The following is a 21,453-nucleotide window of genomic DNA, read 5'->3' as shown; positions in this document are numbered from 1 at the left end:
AGTCACATCTACTTAATGAGATTCGGGAAAGCTTCATGGAGTAGGTAATATGTACAATGGGCATTAATTTGTTTCTGTTGACAGACAGATTTGGTTGCACAGGTACTCTAGAAAGAGCATGAACAAAAGAGCAAGAGCCTGTTTGAGAAGGAAATGGTCGTTAGGTTCTATATTATTTCTGTTTTCCTCCTATTGGTTATACTTTACTATGTATCACTAAATCAAAGACACCATGAATTACAGAATACATTATTTTATACACAGATGTTTCTGATTTTAATTGTAAGATACGTACTAATTTCACAGATCCTGAAATATGAAAACACTTGTACTTTTAAAATTTTTGTTAAATACATGTAACATAAAATTTAATGTCTCAACTGTTTTTAAGTTTACATATAGTTCAGTAGTGTTAAGTACATTCACAATGTTTTACAAGTCCTCAGAACTTTTCATCTCGCAAAACAAAAGGTATCTTTTAAAATCAGAATATAGTGCAGTAATCCATCCCTGCTTACTCGAGGGGAATCTATTCCAAGACCCCCAGTGGATGCCTGAAACTGAGGGTAGTACCAAACCCTGTATGTTATGTTTTTTCCTATACATACATACCTTGACAAAGTATAATTTATAAATTAGGCACAATAAGAGATTAATAACTAATAATAAAATAAAACAATTATAATACTATGCTGTAATAAAAGTAGTTATGTGAATGTGGTATCTCTCTCAAAATATCTTATTGTATTTTACTCACTGTTTTTGTACTGTGTTTGACTACAGGTAACTGAAACCATGGAAAGTGAAACTGCTGATAAGGGGAACTTGTGTGTATTGGTTTAGCTGCATATGTCAGAGACCCAAATTAAAAGTGACTTAAATGTAATAGAAGTTTATTTTCTCTCATATAAAATCCAAACGTCGAGAGTTTTTAGCTGGCATGGTATCTGTATGGTCATTGCAGACTTTTTCTAGTTTTCTGCTTTGTCTTTAAAAAGGTACGGCCTTCAATTTCATGTTACAAGAGGGAGTTCTAGTCATCCTAACCTCATTCTAAGCAGTAGAATTGAGGAAGGAGGAAAGAAGGGGCATACCCTCTGTCTTTAAGGACTTTCATAAAATTGCTCGCATCACTTTTCTTACATCCCATTGGCAAGGAGTTACTGGAGCATATCTAGCTGCAAGGGAAATAGTCTTTCCACGCAGCATGTGCCATCCAAAAATTGGGAATTATCTATAAAGCTTGAATATATGTCAGATCTTTTAATTTCCTGTGTAAGACTTGGTAACTTTAAGCAGCAGGGGCACTATTGAGCAAGTATGTATTTCTTCCTATTTTTTCCTTTTTCTTTTTCTTTCTTTCTTTTTTTTTTTTTTTTGGTTTTTTCTTTTTTTTTAATTTTTTAATTTTTTTTTTTTAATTAAATAGAGATGGGGTCTCGCTGTTGCTCAGGCTGGTCTTGAACTCCTGAGCTGAAGGGATCCTCCCACTTCGGCCTCCCAGAGTGCAAGGATTACAGGCATGAGCCACCATACCCAGCCCCCCCCCTCTTTTTTTTTTTTTGAGACAGAGTCTTACTCTGTTGTCGGGGCTAAGAGTGCCATGGCGTAAGCCTAGCTCACAGCAACCTCAGGCTCCTCGGCTCAAGCGATTCTCCTGCCTCAGCCTCCTGAGTAGCTGGGACTGCAGGCATGTGCCACCACACCCGGCTAATTTTTTCTATTTTTAGTTTTCTGGCTACTTTCTTTCTACTTTTAGTAGAGATGGGGTCTTGCTCTTGCTCTTGCTCTTGCTCAGGCTGGTCTCCAACTCCTGAGCTTAAGCAATCCTACCACCTCGGCCTCCTAGAGTGCTAGGTTTAGAGGGGTGTTTAATTTTCTTTATTTTTTTTTAATTTTTTAGAGGAAGGGTCTCACTGTATTGCCCAGGCTAGAATAGAACTGGGCCCAAGCGGTTCACCCGCTTCATTCTCCCGAGTAGCTGGGATTACAGGTGCACACTGCTGTACCTGGCTCTTTTCTGTTTTCTTTTTCTTTTTTTGGCCAAAGTTCTACTTTCTCTCCCTGGCTGGAGTGCTATGGCATAATCAAAGCTCACTGCGACCTCAAATTCTTGGGCTCAAGGGATCCTCCTGCCTCAGCCTCCCGAGTAGCTAGAACTATAGGTGTGTGTCACTACGCCCGACAGGGCTAATTTTTCCTTCTTTCTTTTCCTTCTTCCTTCCTTCCTTTCTTTCTCTCCTCTCCTCCCCTCCTCTCCTCTCCTCTCCACTCCTCTCCTCTTCTCTTCTCTTTTCAACACAGGGTCTCACTGTGTTACCTAGGCTGCTCTTGAATTCCTGACCTCAAGTGATCCTCCCACCATGCTGGGATTACTGGCGTGAGCCACTGCACTCGGCCTCCTTCATATTTTCTTTGTTCAACCTATTTGCCCTTTTCTACCCAGATTCTGGCTTTAAAGCCTCTTGAAATGATTTCTTGGGTCTTGTTTATGTCCTAAACATTTAAATTAAAATCATTCTGTTAGTAAACTAATCCCTAAAATGTGCCAAACTGAGATTTAAAAAATGATTGGAAAGGCTAAAGTAATAGTAAAAAACAAAGCTGCTTAATATTCAGGAAGGCTATTAGATGATTTAATTCCAATTTGGGACAAGGGGTTTCAAAGTTATTATATGTTCCTCAGATATGTTATTTATAGAAAAATAATTGCAATTTTATACAAATTAAAAATCTGTGCTAATGTATATAAACCAAATCGCTTAGCTTTTTAAAAACCTGAATATTTAAGAAAGTTCTCCTCCTAGAAGATGTGGCTATTGCAGTGTCTGCTTGCTTGTTTAGGTGACATTGCCTTTCTTTGAATAATAAGGAGAAAACAATCTAGTTGCTCCCATGTTTTTCCCCTGACCACTCCTTGTAATTGTTTGTAGATAGATTATAAAAATACATCATGATAGATCCTGTGTCAGTACAAAATCAGATTAGCTAAGGATGTCTAAAGTTTGAAGAGTAGTTATTTCTACAACTATTGTATATAAAATCCTTCACAAATTTGTTGTGATTCCTTATAGCCTTGATCTAAATTGTTTTGGCACCCTTTATGTTTTTGCATGAGAAACCTAGAGTTTAGATTCAGCTAAAATAGTAAAATATCTAAAACAGACATATTCTGATGCTTCTGAAATACTTGTTTTACACATAATAGCGTGAGCAGGAGCAGAAGCTGTTTGGGTTTCCTAGAAAACATCTAGTGTTATTGTGTCTATCTCTGGGATTATTTTCTTTTTTTGCGTGTGTGTGTGTGTGTGTGTATGTGTCAATGAGCACACTAAACTGGGATTATTTTCCAAACTCCATTGCTGTGTCACTTCAAATGATAATAAAATATTCTGATTATGTGTTAGAACTATAATTTCTTACATCCTGAGATCCTCAATCTACTTTATCTTAGTCCATGGGTTCTCAAACTTTACAGTACATTAGTATCACCTGGAGGTCTTGTTAAAATACAGAACATAGACCAAAGCAAGGGACAAAATTAGCTGCTGTGATTTTTTTTTTTTGAGACAGAGTTTCTTTGTTTTATATATGGAGATGTAGAAGTCATGTGAACAACATGTAGCAATTTTTTTAAATTTTTGATTACTGTGTAAATTCAAGGAAGCAAAGTGTATTATTAGGTGAGATATGCGGCATTTAGTAAAATACTTTGAATGTACAAGACAAAGAGCTTAGCATTTCTAATATAAAAATGAGTGTGTTTTTCTCTTTGTGGGTTTGAGTTGGGCATAGTCCTAGCAGATTAGGTGTTTGGTGATACAGTTTGAGTATCCCTTATCTAAAATGCTTGGGACCAAAAATATTTCACATTTCGGGTTTTTCAGATTTTGGAATATTTGCATATGCATAATGAGGTAGGGGGACAGGACTCAGGTCTAAACACAGAAAATGTTTATGTTTCATATACACCTTATACACATAGCTTGAAGTAATTTTATATAATATTTTTAATTTTGTGCATGAAACAAAACTTTGACTGCGTTTTGACTGTGATTTGCCACATGAAGTTAGGTGTGGAACATTTTGCATTTTGGATTTTTAGGTTAAGGATGCTGGACCTGCATTATTTTGCATTTGCAGACTTTGTTTTTTCCCCAGAGATCTCGAGCTTAAGATGTGTGTTGTTAGCTATCCAAATCTGAAAAGTCTCCTAGGTCATAATCTTTAATACTTTAGTTATCTTTCCAAGATGTTATTTAATTTATATCATGAATCTTTGATTATTTAGCTTTCTAAATACAACTTCATGTATTACCTGCAGAGAAGAATGACCATAATGGTACAATGTCTTAAACCATGTTATTTGACAACATTAGAAGAACCTTAGCTTGTTTAGGAGGAAATGTGATGGTTTCTTTTGAAAGATTGCCTTGTAGAGGAGAGATTAGATTTTTTGTTTTTACATAGCTTCCACTAATGGGTAAATGTTACAGAGAGAAGCAGGTTATTCCTTGGTATAAGATACTTTTCTAAAAAATTGTAATTCTCAATCAACAGCATTAGTTCTATAGTCTAACTGTTATACTGAACCTTGCTAAATGATCCAACTTTCTGTCACCAAATATTACTTTAAAAATCCTTCTTGACTCCAGTTTCTTTTCTTTATTCCCACCATCCCTGTAATCTTACAGAGGCTTGCATCATCTTTTACTTAGACTATGATTTCAGTGGATTCCACATTTATTTCTTTGCTACCAGTGCAGAGTTTAATACTTTTAGGTTTTTTAGAATTTGGTCTAATTTGTTCCCTAGGGAGTTGTTTCAGATTTCTAGCTTAGTATACAAGTTTCCTTTGTGATCTAGCCCAACCATCCATTTAATAATTTAGACCAAGCATGGTCTCTCATGCCTGTAATCCCAGTGCTTTGGGAGGCAAGGTGGAAGGATCACTTGAGCCCAGGAGTTTGAGGCTGCAGTAAACTATGATGGTGCCACTGCACTTCAGCCTGGATGACAGGGCGAGACCCTGTCTCAAAAAACAAACAAACCCAAAAGACAATTTGGTCATTAAATTTAAGTTGCTATCATATATTAGACTCTGTGCTCAATCCTAGAAATATGGCAAACAGGACAGGCATGTTCCCTGCCCGTAAGAACTTTCTATTTAGCTGGAAGATAGGTTATTATTTTTATTTATTGTTATAATTACCCTTTGATGTCTGAGATTGAGGGGGAATACATTCTGTCCACTGCTCCCTTGCCCCTTCTGCTTCCCCTCTTCTACTTTGAATATCCATGAAATACCAGGACCTTCATGTATGAATCTCTTATTTTGTACATATTATGTCCCCCCCCCCTTTTTCCTATTTAATTTCTGGCCTTCATTTAAGTCCCAAATTAGATATACCTGCAGGCAGAATTTAGTTACATCCTTTGTTGTCATATACCTCTTGTCATCTGTCTCTAATAATGAGTAAATTATTTGCTTATTTCTGTCTTCTTCATTGTAGAGTAAGGGCTCCTTAAGGACAGAGATGTCTTATTTTTTTTTTTAATCCCATTGCCTAGAAAAGTACCTGATATTTAAAGGCTATTCAGCAATGATCATTGCATGAAGTCAAGAAGAATTTCTGCAATACTTAATAGCTGGAACTGAGCATACTTCTCTCATTTTCAGTGACATGTGTATTTGTTGTTTTTATTGTGCTCTTTATTGGGTATGGATATTTGTTTTCCTTCACATAGCTTACTAGGCAAGTTTACAGTCATGATCTCCTTTGTGGAAGAAGTGGTGGCTCTGTTTCAAAGTATCCATTGTGAGTAATTTGATTAATTTGTTAAATGATTACTTCAAGGCATCAAGAATGATATGGTGGTGGTTATGAAGCATTATTGGTTTTCTGCATGATATATAAAGCACGAAAGAGAATGTTCCCTATACCAGATTCCTGAACACCTCCTTGAACAAGTAAATGTGGGCCAGGTTTGGGGAGTCACCTAATCCTAATGGCATTTTAAAATAGTCACTCCATAGTGGTGTCACCTTGAGTAAGCTTTTTGTAACTCAGTTGCCTTATGTATAAAAGTGAAGATGATAGGGATAATATGAGGATTAAAAATATTAATACGTGAAACACTTAAAACAGTATCTGACACATAATGTCATCTTCTGACTGCTATTAAGTCTTTTTCTCTGAAGATACGGAATGAATTAAAAACCTCAAAGATCTTTTTCAACCTAAAGAGTCTCTAAAAATATGACTTTGGTTTATAACACCCACTATCCTTTTTTACCTTTTTCTTAAGAGAAAACTGTTGAGTAACACTTGACATATGATTTTGTTTTTGCAGATGTTCTCAAATAGCGATGAAGCTGTAATCAATAAAAAACTTCCCAAAGAGCTCCTATTACGGTAAGTCTGAATGCTAATTTTATGTGTGTGTGGGGGGGGGGTTGTGTATGTAATATTTGCCTATTTAAAAAATTTTAACCTTTTTGCCAATTTTCTTTATAGTATCTGTTATCTGAATTTTTAAATTTATTGATTCTTTTAAAAAATAATCTTGCTCTACGTTTTCTGGATGTGAATCAGAATATTTGAAAGTTTAATTTAGTCATAATTTTTTTCTTTCCAGCTCATACCTATATATAATTTTGTTTTTGTTTATTCGTTTTCCCTTTGCCCTATTCTTGTATATTCTGTGAAAGAGGTAGTGTCATGTTTTTTTTGTTTTTTTGTTTGTTTTTTTTAAACAGAGTCTCAACTCTGTCACCGTGGGTAGAGTACAATGGGGTCATTGTAGCTCAATGCAACCTCAAACTCCTGGGGTCCAGCGATCCTCCTACCTTAGCCTCTTGAGTAGCTGGGACTACAGGAGTGTACCACCACACACTAGCTAAGTTTTCTATTTTTGTAGAGATGGGGTCTCCCTCTTGGTCAGGCTGGTCTCAAACTCCTGACCTTGAGCTATCCTCCCACCTTGGCCTCCCATAGTGCTAGGATTACAGGCATGAGTCACCATGCCCGGCTGGAACTGACCCTTTTGTGCATTATAGCTTAAATTGGCTCCTTTTTAAGCTAAGCAGGGAACTAACAACCACTTATGATTTCTATGGGGAAATGAGCTTGAGTTCCAAGCAAACAATTCTGAACTTAATGTAGGAAAGCAAGTCCCTTCCTCGATGAGAGACCAAGTGAAATTGATATCCTTGGAAGGAATGAAACTGATATGACACCAAAAAACATACTACTTATGAATGCATTTAAGTATGTAAAACAATGGCTTAAGTGTATAAAACAGTTGGTTTAAACTTTGTTTAAAACATTAAAGTCAAATAGGAGAGAGACTTTGTTGATATCTTTGGCATGATACTAGATAGATAACAATTGGTCAGTGTAAATAATAAATTCAGTCTGGAGCATTTGAAATTTAAAGTGATGTCATTGCCCTCAAGAGTCTGTGAGACTCTCAGAAAAAACAAACAAACAAAAAAAACAACTAACCAAATCAAATGGTCTATTTTTTAAATTTTTATTTATTTATTGTTTTTGAGACAGAGTCTCACTCTGTTGCCCTGGGTAGAGTGCTGTGGCATCAGCGTAGCTCATTGCAACCTCCAGCTCCTGGGCTGAAGTGATCCTCCTGCCTCAGCCTCCTGAGTAGCTGGGACTATAGGTGTGCACACCACCACACCTGGCTAATTTGTTTCTATTTTGGTAGAGATGGAGGCCTGACTCTTGTTCAGGCTGGTCTCCAACTGACCTCAAGGGATCCTCCCGCGTCGGCCCCCCAGAGTGCTAGGTTGATTTGGTTAGACTTCTAAGTTACATATTACATCATTCTATCCAGCATATATTAGCCTATAATAAGAATTATATTGTTAGGACCATACTATTTCTTTGTATATGCAAGCCTTGTGGCCAAGTTATAATGAATTAAGCAAGTGTTCTTGTTTCCTCTCATCTTTAACTTATTTATTGATTTTCCTTTTTTCCTTTTTGAAACAAAGTTTATTATTAATGTTTAGCAAGCTGGAATCTACTGTTCTCATAATATGACATTCAGTTAGCCGAATTGACAGTACTCGAATTCAGAGCAGGACCATATGCATTTATTTAGGGATACCACTTGAAAATTGAATGTCAATGTTTATAAAACAAAGACTGTGTGTTTTCTAAGAGCTATTGTGAAGTCACTTGTTTCTCAGAGACTCCATCTGAGGATAATACTGATAACTATAAAAATGATGAGAAGTAATAAGACTTCTTGAGCCCACATATTCCCTTTTAGCTATAAAACTAAATGAGGTTTCAGAATGAGGATTGTTATTATTTATAAGAATATGAAAATTTTTCATTATTTTTTTCAGCTCTTGGTGTTATTGGGTCATAAGTGTGATGTAATACATCATATGTATGTGTAAGTGGACAGATGAACTTTATGAACTTAAATACAAAGAATGGAAAAGCTGGGATTTTTTCTTTGTAGCATAGAATCATGCTGTGTTGTTGGGGTCTTCGAGACACACCCCCAGGTTTGGTGATTTACATTGAGGACTCAACATACAGTCATACTCACAACTATGATGTATTATAGGAAAGGATTTATTATTAGCAAAGGGAAAAGGTGCATGGGTGAAGTCCAGAGGAAACAGGCACAAGTTTCCAAAGTCCTCTCCCCGGGGAATCACAGGATGGACTGAATTCTTACAGCAGCACGTTATGATGGCACATGTGAAATGTTGTCCACCAGAGAAACTCAGCAGGGCATAGGAGGAACTCTCCCTAAACCCAAGTTCTTAGATGCCAACCAAATGCTAACCTTGCAAGCAGGCCTTTCTGAAGATAGCATTCTCAGGCCTTCTACGTTAATTTCTTCCACATATATAGTGTCTCTTATGCTTTCCAGAGAAGCACACAACGTTGATGATTTCTAGTAGTTTTCCTTCAGTTTAAATGCTAGAAGTTCAGGGTGGAGAAATATTTGTATGTGTGTTTTCCTTTCTTTGAAAAACATAATAGGGCCAGGTATGGTGGCTTGTTCCCATAATCCCAGAACTTTGGGAGGCCAAAGTGGAAGGATGGCTTGAGGCCAGGGGTTTGAGACCAGCCTGGGCAACATAACTGATCTGATCTCTACAGAGAGTTTAAAAAAAATAGCCGGGCATGGTGGCACACACCTATAGTCCAGCTACTCAGGAGGCTGAGGTGGGAGGGTCCGTAGAGCTCTCAGGAGTTCGAGGCTGCAATGAGCTATGATCATGCCACTGTTCTTCAGCGTGGGCCACAGAGAGAGACCTGACTCTAAAAAAAAAGGAAAGAAAAAATGCATAATAGTTAAGAACATGGATTTAGGAATCCAGCTACCTGGGTTTTGTCATTTACTAGCTGTGAATCAAAAACATAATGCTTGGCGCATAGTAAATGGTATAAAAATGTTAGGTATGTATTATTTTAATCTATTGGTTTTACCTTTTACTCACAGACCATAAAATGATGTGATTAGATTCCAAAACTGTCAAAAGTGACCTCTCAACTTTAAGATGCAAGTTGGCAGATTTTTCTATATCAAAGAAACGAACACCAACATCACTCTTACCCAGCATTTAGTTTTCTAGCCTTCTCAATTATCCAGAACAAAGCAAGGAAGATCAAATGTGCATGTTACTCAGTATGCATACCAGCCATTTCTTAGGCCCTATTTAACTCTTTTTTTTTCTTCAGACACGGTTGTTACACATTTGATTATGAGAAGCAGTAAATTAAAATGGGGCCAGAAGAGTAATGCTGTTAGAAAGTCCACTGAATTTTAAGAAGTGGCCATCCAAAAGCTGTCGTCTCAGTGTTTGCAGTCCCCAAAATTCATATTAATTTGTTGAAACCCAATCATTAATTCAAATAGTATTAAGAGGAGCAGGGTTTAGGAGGTAATTAGGTAACACAGCTAGAACGTACCATCTTTGAAGCAGAGCAAACTCTCACCAGGTACTGTATCTGCTGGTGCTTTGATTTGGACTCCCAGCCTCCAGAACTGTGTTTCCTGCTAATATTCCCAATTCTAATCCAACACTGTGTCATTTAGTCTAGTTTTCTCCCTTCCCAGTTTGGTAACTCCCTTCTGTGGCAGAAACCTGGCTTATGTTATGGTTAATGTCTTTTGTTATTTATTCAGTCCCCCTTATTATAACCAATTTCACAGTGCTGCTGCTCCCTCCCTCACAGGATCCCTTGTTCAACTCATTGGGTTCAGACACCTCATGCCAGGCCACCCTCCTCTTGCACAGAAAAATCCTACTTGGATTCCAAAACCCACACTGGGTTTCTCCTCTATAGGGATACCCTCTTCACTGCTCAGGCTCTGACACCCTACCCAAGGCTGCCCACCCACCCTTCTTGTGTCTCAGTATCTCATGCTAGGCCACCCTCCTCGAGGATGCTCTCCTCACTCTGCTTGGACTCTGACATGTTGCTCAAGCTTCTGTCCCCACTGTGGCCTGGAATTGATGCCTACCTTTCTCTACCCCTCCTAATGTATACTCTTTCAGGAGGGGAAGGGAAGAGGAAGAAGAATATACATGTTTTCAAGACATTTACTATATATGCAAATTATTTACATCTTTGCCAATTCAACCTTCTTCCCTTCTGAAGTACAATGTGAAAGCCTTAATAAAAGCCTACTGCTTTCAATAAGCACATGAAAAGATGCCCAACATCATTAGCCATCAGTGAAATGCCAATCAGAACCACAGTGAGATACCACTTCCCACTCCCTAAGATGGCTAGAATTGAAAAGTATTGTCAAGGATGTTGAAAATTTAAAACCTTCATAAACTGCTGATTGGAGTGTAAAAACTGGTACAGCCACTGTGTAAAAAATAGCTTGACAGTTTCTCAAAAACCAGATATAGAAATAATAACAGGCTGGGTGCAGTGGGAGGTCAAGGTGGGAGGATTGTTTGAAGCCAAGAGTTCAAGACCAGCCTGTGCAACTAGCAAGACACCCCCTTACCCGCTTCTCTACAAAAAATAAATTAGCCAGACCTGGTGGCTCACACTTGTAGTCCCAGTTACCCAAGAACCTGAGGCAGAAGGATCACTTGAGCCCAGGAGTTCGAGGTTATAGTGAGCTATGATTGCACCACTGCACTCCAGTCTGGGTGACAGAGACTGTGTCTCAAAAAAAAAAAAAAAAAAAGAAAAAGAAATACAACTTAACCCAGTATTTCTACTCTTATACCCAAGAGATTTGAAAATATATTCACAAAAAAACTTGGAATGTTTGTAGCAGCATTATTTATAATGGTCAAAAAGTAGAAGGTAACCCAGTTGTCCATCAACTGAAGAATAGATAAATAAAATACAGTATAAGTGTACAGTTGAATATTATTCATACATAAAAAGGCATGAAGCATGTACATGTATTACAACATGGATAAGTACCTAAAATCATACTAATTGAAAGAAGCTGGACACAAAGGGCTTCATTACTATATTATTACATTTATGTGAAATGTCCAGAATAGGCAAGTCCATGGAGACAGTGGTTGCCCCAAAGGGTTGGGTGAAGAGGGTATGGAGAGTTACTGCTGATGGATACAGGGATTCTTTTGAGGGTGATGAAAATGTTTTGGAATTAGATAATGGTGATGGTTATACACATTCATGGTTGTGAATATACTGAAAAAAATCACTCAATTGTGCAATTTAAAGGTAAATTTTAAGTGATAGGATTGTCAATATATTTGCTAATTGATTTGATGTGTTATCATAATGGGGGTATTGGGAAGGAGTCAAGAATGATGCCCAGGTTTTTTGCTTTCTACTGAGTAGACTGTGGGAACATTCACTAAGCTAAAGAAAATAGAAAGAACACGTTTAATGGGAGGAAAATAATTTAAATGAATTCAGTTTTGGTAGTTGTGGATAACCAAGTAGAAATGTCAAAAGGCAGATGTACGGGTAGTCCCCCTCCTTATGCACAGTTTCACTTTCTGGGCTTTGAGCTGTGGTCAACCTCAGTCAGAAAATACTAAATGGAAAATTCCAGAAATAAACCATTCCTAGTTTTAAATTGTACATCTTTCTGAGTCCTATGATGAAATCTCATGCCTTTCCACTTCAGGACACAAATCATCCCTTTGTCCAGGGTTTCCACACTGTATATGCCACCCACCCGTTAGTCAGCCCATTAGTCAATTAGTAATGATCTTGGTTATCATATTGAAACGACATAGTATATATAGGGTTCAGTACTATCCATGGGTTCTGGCATCCTCTGTGGATCTTGGAATGTATCCTCCATGGATAAGGGGGTACTACTGTCCTGTATATGCAGGTCTAAAGCTTGGCAACGTGATTTAGAAGTGATGAACATACATAGTTAACTAAAGCCGTGAAAGGGCAAGAGCTATTAGGTTTAGCTCTTTTGGATTTACCAATACCCAGGGGAGATAAGGAAGCCAGGAGGCAACACAACAAAGCCTCTCTGACACTAAAATGGAGTTTGGAAAATGAAAGGTAATTTAGGATTTAAAACAGCTCTAATGGTCAGGTTATACCATTATTTTTTTGTTGTTGTCGTTTTTTGTTTGTTGAGACAGAGTCTCACTCTGTTGCCCTGGCTAGAGTGAGTGCCGGGGCTTTAGCCTAGCTCACAGCAACCTCAAACTCCTGGGCTTAAGCGATCCTTCTGCCTCAGCCTCCCGAGTAGCTGGGACTACAGGCATGCGCCATCATGCCCGGCTAATTTTTTCTATATATATATTTTTTTAGTTGGCCAGATAATTTCTTTCTATTTTTAGTAGAGACAGGGTCTCACTCTTGCTCAGGCTGGTCTCAAACTCCTGACCTCGAACAATCCACCCGCCTCGGCCTCCCAGAGTGCTAGGATTACAGGCGTGAGCCACCGCGCCCAGCCTACCATTATTTTTGACACCCTGAGTTTGTCATTCCCTATTGTTGTGCTTCATTGTAACTATACCTTGACTGTTTTCAGTCTGTTTCTTTGTGTCATTCTCCTTTACCCACTACCAGCTCTGAAACTTTATGTCTCAAATCACCATCCACCCAGAGAAAGCATGTCAGTGGTCTAGTTTGTTTCATTCATATATTTAATAAACAGTTATTCAGTGCCCTTCCTGTGTTAGGTACTTTGCTAGTCGGGAGTGTGGTGAACAGGGCTGATCTGGCCCATGCCTTTACAGAACCCTAGTCTATATGTTTGATGGTGGGGAAGAAAGACCAACATCAAGTGAATGCACAATTATGAATGGTGATTTGCTATGATGGAAACCAGCAGGTCCTTGAGATACAGAATACCTCAATGGAGAGTAGAATCCTATCTTTTGCGCAAGTCAGAGAAAGACCTCTGATAGAAAACATTTTTACCAGGACCTGAAGAATGAGAAGAAGCTGGTGATGAGAAGAACAGTGTGACAGACATATAGGAACGGTGTGTGCAAATGTCCTGAGACAAAATAGCTTTGGGGCCAAAACCATAGTTAGAGCTTGGCAGCTTTAAGATCAGTTGTCCATCCAGGTTCAGTCAGTATGACAGGATTCCCACCTAGTGTTGTTACTTGGTGATTGATGCAGTAGGAACTCTAGAAGAGAGCTCTGCATGACTAATGTTGAAGTTTGGCCATATATCCAGATACTTGTACCCTTATATATTCTGTCTTGGCTTAAATGTTCTATATTAGAGTTGTTGAAGTCTTGTGAGTTAGCAGTATTTCATATTTCATACATGTCTTAATCTTTGTAAAATCAGTGTTAGCTATAACTCTGACACCTGTTTGATTTTTATTTACTAATTTAATTTGTCTCCAAGGCTTTTGAGGTGACTTACATCAGGAGCAAATATAATAAATACAAATAAATAATCAGGACCAGGACAAATGTAAAGAAAAGCAGTAAGTCAAAGCCAGAAAGGCAACAGATGCATTCTTATATGAGCCTACATGGTTGCTATAGAGGGGTCTCAAATTTAGTTTTAAACTTCTTGGTAGCATAAATAAAATATCATTATTAACAGAAAAGAGGAAATATACATATCACTCCATGGAAACAGCTCTTCCTAGCATTAACTTCTAAGAGAAAATTTTCAAATTGGGAGTCTACTTAGATTTTGTGGATAAATTTCCATAGCAAATTTAACCACAGATTTTATGGGATCACATCTTGTAGCATCCTTTATAACGATTAAGAACAAAATAGTAGGATCTAAAAATGTGGGCTTCTGACAGTCCAGTTGATCCAAAGTTGCTTTCAACTGCAAGTAAATAAAAACTCTAACTCAAATTGGCTTAAACAGTAAGTGAGCATTTCTCTTAAAGTTTGAGACCTGAGGTAGCTGCTGCATTCATGAGGCACAGGCAGTGCTTGTTTGCTGGTGAGTATCCTGCAGCATTCACTCATAGTTAGGATGAGTTTACCCCTGAATCCCAGACCTTTCCTCAGTGGATTAACAAGAAAACCAGTGATGGTAAAACTTAAAGTGGAGAATGGACTACTAAGGCTACCTGGTATCTGTAGATGTCTATATGAACATGCAGCTTACAAATATAGAGGAATACATAGATGGGGCATTGTGTGGACATCTGGGTGAAAAGTTTTAATAAGGTATAACAATGTCTTTTTATATCAGAGGTGTTGAAAAAGATGGGAAAATGAGAGAACAGCATATTTTCTGGGAGATTTTTAAAAATATGTATTTCTAGACAATAAAGACTTGTTTATTTTTCAACTTAGAAAAAAAAGTGAGATTATCTCACATAAAAGGAAATATAGGGGTAAGCCAGGCCATCAGGTTCATTGATTTAGGGGATCTGCAGTGTCACCAGCAATTTTCTGTGTTCTGCCATGAACTGTATCCCCTTGGTCCCACAGTTGCTTTTTCTTATGGGCACAGGATGGATGCCAGCAAATAATGACATTATTAATTCTGAGTGAAGAGATAGACTAGCATCTATGTCCCAATAAAGCCTCTTCTCAGACCTCAGCCCAGTTGACCTAGGCCTGAACCAATCGTTATAACATGCTTAGACTCATGAACTGGGATGACCTGGATGTTAGAATGTTTCAGTTACAGTGTCAACCACAGATAGAAGGTAACATACTTAAAGGGATCGTGAATATTCTTCAGTCTTCCATAACTATTTTTCTAAGCTTGACTTTTGACAGGATTAGGTAGGATAAGGACTATTGTCCTAGTCCTGTTTTGCTGCTATAACAAAATATCTGAGACTGGGTAATGTATACTGAACAGAAATTTATTTCTCATAGTTCTGGAGGCTAGGAAGCCAAAAATCAAGGTGCTGGCATCTGGCAAGGGCCTTCTTGCTACATCATAACATGGCAGAAGGCAAAGAGAAAGAAGGGGGCTATTCTCCTTTTATATGAAACTCATCTCTGTGATAATGGCATTAATCCATTTGCCTCATGGCCTAATCATCTCTTAAATATCCTATCTCTAATACTGTTACAATGGCAGTTAAATTTCAGTATGAGTTTTGGAGGGGAAAACATTCAAATCGTAGCAGATATTTTTCTTATAGAGGTCCTTGAGTAGAAATATTCTTAGTTACTAATTGAAGATTGACTCTTATACTTTTTTTGTTTGTTTCTTTTAAGAGAGGCTCTACTCTGTCACCCAGGCTGCAGTGCTGTGGTGTGATCATAGCTCATTGTAATCTTGAGCTCTTGGGCTCTAGCAATCCTCCCAGAGTAGCCAGGACTACAGGCACATGCCACCACGCCCAGATGATTTTTTAAATTTTTTGTAGAGATGGAGTCTCGCTGTATTGCTCAGGCTTTTCTCCAACTCCTGGCCTCAAGCTGTCATCCCACCTTGGCCTCCCAGAGTGCTCAGATTGTAGCCCTGAGCTGTCTATCACACCTGGCTGATTCCTGTACTTTTAATCAGGTGAACAAGTATTCATAGTAGGTTTGTCATCCTTTGATGAAAAGTAAACAGTCTAATAAAATTAGTTGTTAGTTATACAGCTGGAACTAAATGATTTAATGTGTTCCATGGTGTTACCAGACATGAGTTGATTAGATTTGTGTGCCGATTTCTGCTGGTGATGTCACTCCTGTAATCCTAGCACTCTGGGAGGCCTAAGTGGGAGGATCACTTGAGGTCAGGAGTTGAAGACCAGCCTGAGCAAGAACGAGACCCTGTCTGTACAAAAAAAATAGAAAAATTAGCCAGGTGTGGTAGCACGAGCCTAAAGGCCTAGCTACTAAGGAAGCTGAGGCAGGAGGATCACTTGAGCCCTGGAGACTGTACTCTATCTGGGCCAACAGAGTAAGACCCTGTCTCCAAAAATAAAAATAAAAAGCATAGTTAACTGAAAATAGCTGTATAACAAGACCAGTTGTCTGCTATGGCCTCTTCAGATTTTTGACAGTGATATCTTTTCAGAAAACACTTAGGATACTTATTTTTCCATTCTTTATGGCCAAGAGTGTGCATCCAGATTATTTAAGAGGAGTTTCAGATTGAAATTCAAGTTTTAAAAAAGTAAGGGGGAAGGCAAGGGCCCAAGGGCCAGGCACAGTGGCTCATGCCTGTAATCCCAGCACTTGGAGAGTCTTGAGGCCAGGAGTTTGAGACCAGCTTGAGCAACATAGTGAGACCCTGTCTGTACAAAAAATAAGGAAGGAAGGAAGTAAAGAGGAATCGAGGCTAGAGTCATGCTTGGTTATCGGCTATTACCTTAGTGTGCTAGAGTCCTCGAAAAGTAACTGCTGACCTTGTTCACTGGCTATGGCCCTAATGGCACAGTCAGTCACCAGGTTAGTGACATGCTTCAGACCCACCTATGTAATGGTTAGACTCACTTATACCCACAAATTGATGTATTTTAACTATTCCTTCAGAAGACCTCTGTTATAGGAATGTATATATTTTCCATAGACTGCTGTCAGTGACTTGAATTTTAGTCTTGGCACTGCCTCTCAATGATTTGTCCTGGTTCCATGAAATAAATAAGGCTAGCCTTTTCCATGGTGGTTTCTAAAGATTTGTTTAATTCAACTAATGAATTGAGTGCCTGCTATGTGCTGGACAGTGTTCTACACCAGTGAACAGTTTACATTGTAATGGGGGAAATAACAATACAGATAATAAATCTAAGCTTCTTAATTGGAGTGAGGTTATGAGGGTGGTTAGAAAGAAAAGTAAAGAGGAGGCCTTAATTTAAGAGGTTGAAGATTATTTGATTTTTCTTACATTGTGTGCAGCTCTGATTAACTTAGTAATAATATGGATAATGTGTTCTTTGTGTTCACATTATAATCAAGTATGGGGCAGGCGTGGTTTTCACGCACGTAATCCCAGAACTTTGGGAGGCTGAGGCAGGAGGATCACTTGAGCCCAGGAATTGGAGACCAGACTGGGCAACATAGCGAGGGCCCACCTCATCTCTACATAAAATAAAAATTAACTGAATGTGGCGGTGCATGCCTGTAGACCCAGCTACCCAGGAGGCTGATATGGAGGATCACTTGAGCCCAGGAGTTTGAGGTTACAGTGAGCTATGATCACACCACTGTATTCCAGCCTGGGCAGCAGAGTGAGCCCAGCCCCTGTATTTAAAAAAAAAGAAAAAAGAAAGAATTATGTAAAGGGTTAAAGAAAATGACCACTGTACATACAGTCTAAGCTACCTGGCCTGAAGAGGATGAAAAGCAGGAAGGTGCTAAGGATAATGTAGTTTATTATTCTGATCTATCACATAGAGATATCAGTATCATTTTCTTCTGATTTATCCTACAAACCACATATTTATAATTTTTTTTGAGAAATCATTTATCATCTCAATGCAAGTAATTGAACTTGTATAACATTTATATGTATATTATCAAGTAAAAGATTACTTTCTCCCATGATGTTTTATTTGGGCATTAATTATCTTTGTAAATTGCTCAAGCTTTTTGTATTTGTTTAAAAGAAGTTCTGCCTTTGTGTTTGTGTGTGTATGTGTGTACATAGTTATTGTAGGCTAAAATCAAGGGAAACTATCATACAATAAGATTTCTCTCTTTCTCTTTTCCTTTTAGGATATTTTCTTTTTTGGATGTCGTTACCCTGTGTCGCTGTGCTCAGGTCTCCAGGGTAAGAATGGTTTACGTGGTACGGGCACGTGTCCTCTTACTGATGACAGCCTCTTTAGTAGGCTGACCATTTATTTTAGGTGTTACTTGTATGTTGTCATGTTTCAAAGGGTAATATTTCACCCATGGCATACCCAAAACCATGTTACTGTATGATGGTATTCTGCTATATATACTGTCTCTAACTTTTTGTAACTCCAATTTGCATAATATAAACAGGAAACGTTTTCAATGAGAAAGCATTAAACATGCATATTAGAAGGTATTGACTCAAAACTGTAATGAAATCATGTTTCATAATGTTTTGCTAGTTCATTTTATACAAGCACACACACAAACACATAAATATGAGAAGGGCTTTTGAGAGTTTAATTCTCATGTTATTTCTCCATATTCTTTCTTCAAAGGATGGTAGCTATAATTTTTTTTCAAAAAAGTCACAGAGTAAACCGGATTTCATTTCCAAAGTCAGTTTCTATATTACATTAACCATCCACTTTTTAGGCCGGACAGGTGGCTCACCCCTGTAATCCCAGGGCTTTGGAAGGCCAAGGCAAGAAGATGACTTGTAGCCAGGAGTTCAAGACCAGCCTGGGCAATGTACTGAGGCTCCATCTGTACAAAAAGTTTTTTAAAATTTAGCAAGGCATGATGACACGAACCTGTAGTCCTAGCTACTTGGGAGGCTGAAGTGGGAGGATCACTTGAGTCCAGGAGTTTGAGGTTACAGTGAGCTATGACTGAGCCACTGCACTCCAGCGTGGGTCAGAGTAAAACTTTGTCTCTCTCTCTTTTTTTTTTTTTTTTTTTTTCTGAGACAGAGTCTCGCTTTGTTGCCCGGGCTAGAGTAAGTGCTGTGGCGTCAGCCTAGCTCACAGCAACCTCAAACTCCTGGGCTGCAGTGATCCTACTGCCTCAGCCTCCTGGGTAGCTGGGACTATAGGCATGTGCCACCATGCCTGGCTAATTTTTTCTATATATATTTTAGTTGGCCAGATAATTTCTTTCTATTTTTTTTAGTAGAGACAGGGTCTCGCTCTTGCTCAGGCTGGTCTCAAACTCCTGACCTTGAGCGATCCACCTGCCTCGGCCTCCCAGAGTGCTAGGATTACAGGCGTGAGCCACCGCGCCTGGCCAAAACTTTGTCTCTTAAAAAATAAAAAAAAACAAAACCATTTTTGTCAGTTGACATTGCTATGACAAAATGGCAAAATATCATAGTCTTATTGGAATGTCTGCTGTAGGAAAATTGCTGTATCAGAAAAGAAAAACAAAAAGCAAAAAAAAACTAAAAAAAAAATCACTTTATGAACCATTTCTAATCTCGTTTTTAATACAGATACATAATTAACTTACCAAAATGAATGAGTACCTACAATTGTCATCTTTTTATAAATCCAACATTGGCTTTTTGTTTGCCCATTTGTTTAACAAGTATTTATTGAGAATCTACTATGTACCAGGTATGGTCCTAGGTGCTGGATATGTAATATGGTTGTATCATAAAATAATGTGTTTATCTGTGTACGTGGACCCAAATGTCCCTTTAAATCACCACCATCACCATCACCACCACACTGAAATGAAAAAAGAAAAAAGGGAAACATAATACAGAAAATTTGCCTTGTCTTGCTAACTTTAAAGTAATTTCTTCATCCTCAAAGCCATGCAAAATTTGTGTATCAGCTATTGTGGGAACAACAATAATTCTTTGATGATTTCTTCTATGATGTTTCTGTCCCTGGTACTTTTTTGGTCTCTCTAGATGTGGCCATTATGCTTACAAATGAGTGGGTTTTCCTTTCTGTATCCATATGAAGCTGAGGTCATCATTGAGAAACAAAATACCCAGACCAGTATCTAAACCTGTTTATTAATAATTGTGGAGTCTGTCCCCAGAAATGTTGATTTGAATGAGTTTTAATTATTGTTTTCATTTACAAATTCCTCTTTCTTCTTAATATGTGTTAACTTTAAAGAAAGGAAGGCACAATGCCAATTTTCATTAAATCTGGTAGTCAGTACATCAGTACTTATCCTGTTGTTCTCTGTACTTGAGGGTTTTTTTTTGTTTGGTTGGTTTTTTGTTTGTTTTTTTTAATGCAGACTCTAGAGAGGAACCTGGCATTCCTAATTTTAGTCTGAGTTCTGCATGTTTCCTGCTTGCTGGAGAAAGTAGCGTAATGAAATGAGAAATACCATGCCAAATCAGAGGTATATTTAGTCCAAGAATCTATTAAACATATGATTTTTAAAAGATTTATCTGTTGCCTCCTGTGGCTAGTCATCTAAGAAACCACTGGAAATATTTGAAGCCACCAAAAGAAAGTAACATTGAACTTCTGAGAAAACTTTAGACATATCTAGAAGGTTAACTGCTTGCTCACCCTCATATCCCCCTGGCATCTTTTTTGGTGATTATATGACAGTTACCCTGGGGCTTATAAGTATAACCAGAATTCCTTTTTTTTTTTAAATTTCAGACCAGTGGCTATAAGTACTATAGAGAAATTGTAAGAGAAATGATAATGTCTTTTCGAAGTCCAAAATCAACATATCACAGTTTCAAGTCCTACCAAATGATGGTATGGATGGCAAATAAATATAGAACAGAGCAGTATTCAGAGTACTGTCCCCTTTATTTCATTTCACCCTCATCTTGTTCCCACCTTAGGAATAGAGGAAAGACTTGCTTTTCATCAGCTGAACTTCCATCTCATTTTGTGGTTAGAAACTAGAATTTTCTAGTTTGAAATCGCCTTCTTGCTCTGATACTTATCACAGCCTCCCCTTTCTTCAGCCCTTCTAATTTAAGATCTTTCATAGCTGCTGGTTTTGTGTACCCACTCATTTATAAGATAGTCTAATTGGAGAATAAAGTACAGATTAGGAGTAAGGCACATCATTTGGGCGTTAGTGGTAGGAACTGAGATTTTTTGGTCCATTTCAGTCATTAGTTGGTTGAATTGTGAACTTGAATATTTCTGCCTTCTCCCCTTCATTTTAGTATTTGCTCATTCTGTCTCTTTTTCTTCAAAATAGGCCTGGAATGTTCTGGCTCTGGATGGCAGTAACTGGCAGCGAATTGATCTGTTTGATTTCCAGAGGGATATTGAGGTATAATTATGTGATGTATGGCCCCATTTCTCTTGTTAGCAATTATAGCATGGAGCAGATTAGCCCCAGCAATATTAATCTCATTTTCCCTGGAGAGAGAAACTATTATTTTCAGTGCATCTGAACTTCACAGGAGCTGCCAAAGTTCTGTTATTGAGAATGAGCTGAATTATTTCACTGAAATAATAACTAAGTTATTTAGTATTAATGGACT

At 38.0% G+C, this 21,453-nt stretch overlaps 1 protein-coding gene, 1 non-coding gene and 1 pseudogene across 2 annotated transcripts in view; all 3 read left to right on the top strand.

Annotated features, from left to right (window-relative positions):
- The window catches only part of FBXL20 (F-box and leucine rich repeat protein 20), an 82,572-nt gene that overhangs the window by 31,830 nt on the left and 29,289 nt on the right, over positions 1–21,453 (top strand). Inside the window, 3 exon segments of the mRNA XM_045526364.1 lie at positions 6,355–6,416; positions 18,069–18,123; positions 21,165–21,239. Coding sequence (XP_045382320.1) covers positions 6,355–6,416; positions 18,069–18,123; positions 21,165–21,239 — 192 coding nt within the window.
- Positions 14,428–14,620, top strand: LOC123620169 (annotated as a pseudogene).
- Positions 16,686–16,815, top strand: LOC123621400. Its single transcript, XR_006729128.1, has one exon. It is a non-coding gene; the product is annotated as a small nucleolar RNA SNORA3/SNORA45 family (small nucleolar RNA).

This window comes from Lemur catta, chromosome 15 (genome assembly GCF_020740605.2).
Source record: "Lemur catta isolate mLemCat1 chromosome 15, mLemCat1.pri, whole genome shotgun sequence".
Taxonomy (NCBI): domain Eukaryota; kingdom Metazoa; phylum Chordata; class Mammalia; order Primates; family Lemuridae; genus Lemur; species Lemur catta.
Note: the sequence above shows the minus strand (reverse complement) of the source record. Positions and strands in the feature narration are given on the sequence as shown.